Genomic DNA, 2,482 nt, shown 5'->3' with positions numbered 1-2,482 from the left:
TACCCAGGGAATGATGGCAGTGAAGGCCTCTTTCACACCATGCCAGAGTTTTGAGAGATACAGTAATAACAGGACAGAAAAAGTTGTGTCAAGTAGAGGAAGATATTCTAGAACCACAATGTTTGCCTCAGATTTACCTCTAGTGTACACCCTAAATTTTTTTTTTTAAATTAAAGAAAAAAAAAAACTAAGATGCTTTCAGGAAGCCCAGATGTCTCCTGATTCCCTTTCCCTGAATGTCTCCTAACCGGAAAGAAGAAATAGCAGGAAAGGAAAGGCAAAATGAAGGTTAGTGGATATAGTCAAAATACTTTGGAAAGACATGCCTTTCATTAAAATTGTGTTCAATGAATTAACATTCATAAAAGACCTTAAAGGACAACAGGATAACTAATATGGCGAAGACACTTTCCACCATGCCTGATGTCAAACCTGAGTTTTATCCCCAGAAACAAAATGGAAAAAGAAACTGTCATGTGTAAATTGTCCTCTGACCTCCACAAACATGCCATATTATATGTGCACTAATGAATATGCAAACAAGGTACACTAATGCACACTCACATGCATGCCGACGAAGGTAATTAACTAAAATGTAATAAAAAGGAAAATATTTTATTGAAAATAAAATAATGAACACAATGAATGAGTACCAGGAAGGAAAAAAAAAGGAAGGAAAGAAAGAAGAAACAAAGGAAGGAAGAAAAGTAGGAAGGTAGGGAGAAAATCACTCTGTAATCTAGTAAAAAACAAGAAACATATTGTTTCCTAGATCCTCCAAATTGAAATAAAGTTTTTCATCATCATCACATCAGGTCAAGATATTATATTGGATATCAGAATTCCAACACTGTAAAAAGATAACTCTCTTATCTGTAAGCATCAGAGATGAAATAATTTATTACAAAAGAAATATAATTACATAGAAATATAATACTGAGTTCTTTTTTTGCATTTAAAAATAAAAGTTTTTCATACCAAAAGACATAAGAGACATTGAACCCACAATTTTGAACTGAGCTCTGCAAACATTTTCATTAACTTTTAAACACACCTGCTATCACACAGAAGAGGGAAGTGTGCAGGCCCAGGGCTGTGTGGTGCAGGCAGCTGGTGAGACTCTCAAGGTTTGTGTTGGAGGCTAAACCACTGTGGGAGAATCACTGTAAGTCTGTAGACAGTAATAAACTGCCAGGTCTTCAGCCTGCACACTGCTGATGGTGAGAGTGAAATCTGTCCCAGATCCACTCCCTGTGAAGCGATCAGGGACCCCAGTGTGCCGAGTCGATGCATAATAGATCAGCAGCTTAGGGGACTGCCCTGGTTTCTGCTGGTACCAGCCCAAGTAGTTCTTTTGGTCTTTGCTGTATAAAAGACTCTGACTGGACCTGCAGCTGATGGTGACTTCCTCTCCCTCTGACACAGCCAAGGAGGATGGAGACTGGGTCACCACAATGTCTGCACAGGCACCTGCAATCAGGAATACACAATGAACATGCATATATACACAAATACTGATTATAAAAACATGTGAAATTTGTATTTAACATGTACTAACATTTTGTCAGAGTGTAATAATACTCTGGTACCCTCTCTAAATTTCTTATCACAAATAAGTGACTCTGCAAAGATTATAAATAATATTTTGAGTTTCTCACCAGACACCCAAAGCAGCAGGAATAGGAGGACCTGGGTCTGTGACTTCATCTTGTTCCCCCTGGTTCTGATGCAGTTTAGTTCTCACTGCAAAGGCCTGATTTATAAATTCTCAGCTGCTGGGCTGGGCTGTAGGCCTATGCAAAGCAGTCAGCAAGTACATAAGGAAATGCATGTGCAGTGTCTGTGAGTGTAGCTGGTGTAAATCAACAGTCAAAAATACTATTACAGGGAACATGAACAATCACTGAAAGAGATGGGCTTACAGCTCTCAAACAGAAAATTACTAGGGGCTCTAATAGCAAACCTGGGTTAATATCCAAGACATATTTAAATCAATTGACTTTTGTAGAAACATCAGTAGAGCTATCTCAGACTGACAGTCTTAGGGAAATGATAGGATATGTTCAAAAAAGAAATCACATCATCAACAACAAAAGAAACAGAATAAGAAAACTCACCATAAAAGAAAGAAAAGGTAAAGGTAAGTAAAGGTGAAAGGAAAAAAAAACTTGAGGCTAAATGTGTTTAATATTAATCATCTCCAAAGCCACTCCTATACTGAAGACAGAGGGCAGAGCCTCAGACATGTGAGTTCTATTTTTTAGATAAATAATGGACTAAGATGCAAAGAGCAGCCCAGAATTCACTCTGTGGAAATCCTGGTGGACTTTAATTTAAGACTCAGATCAGAGCAATTTTAATATCAAAGCAAAGGAAGCACAGCAGAAACTAACAAGTATGCTCCCCATCACTTCAGGAAATTGAAAGAGGGCTCTAAATCTGGAGACAGGACAGAGGAAGAAAACCAGATTTTTCATAAGGT

The 2,482-nt window shown here is 37.9% G+C and overlaps 1 gene segment (V, D, J or C); it reads right to left on the bottom strand.

Moving 5' to 3' along the window:
• Positions 1-1,034: 1,034 nt before the first annotated feature.
• On the bottom strand, positions 1,035-1,717 carry LOC110544540 (immunoglobulin kappa variable 4-1-like). The segment is given in 2 exon segments: positions 1,035-1,470; positions 1,659-1,717. Coding segments are annotated over 2 exon segments (378 nt in total).
• Between the last annotated feature and the right edge of the window lie 765 nt (positions 1,718-2,482).

This window comes from Meriones unguiculatus, chromosome 5 (assembly GCF_030254825.1).
Source record: "Meriones unguiculatus strain TT.TT164.6M chromosome 5, Bangor_MerUng_6.1, whole genome shotgun sequence".
In the NCBI taxonomy this organism is placed as follows: domain Eukaryota; kingdom Metazoa; phylum Chordata; class Mammalia; order Rodentia; family Muridae; genus Meriones; species Meriones unguiculatus.
Note: the sequence above shows the minus strand (reverse complement) of the source record. Positions and strands in the feature narration are given on the sequence as shown.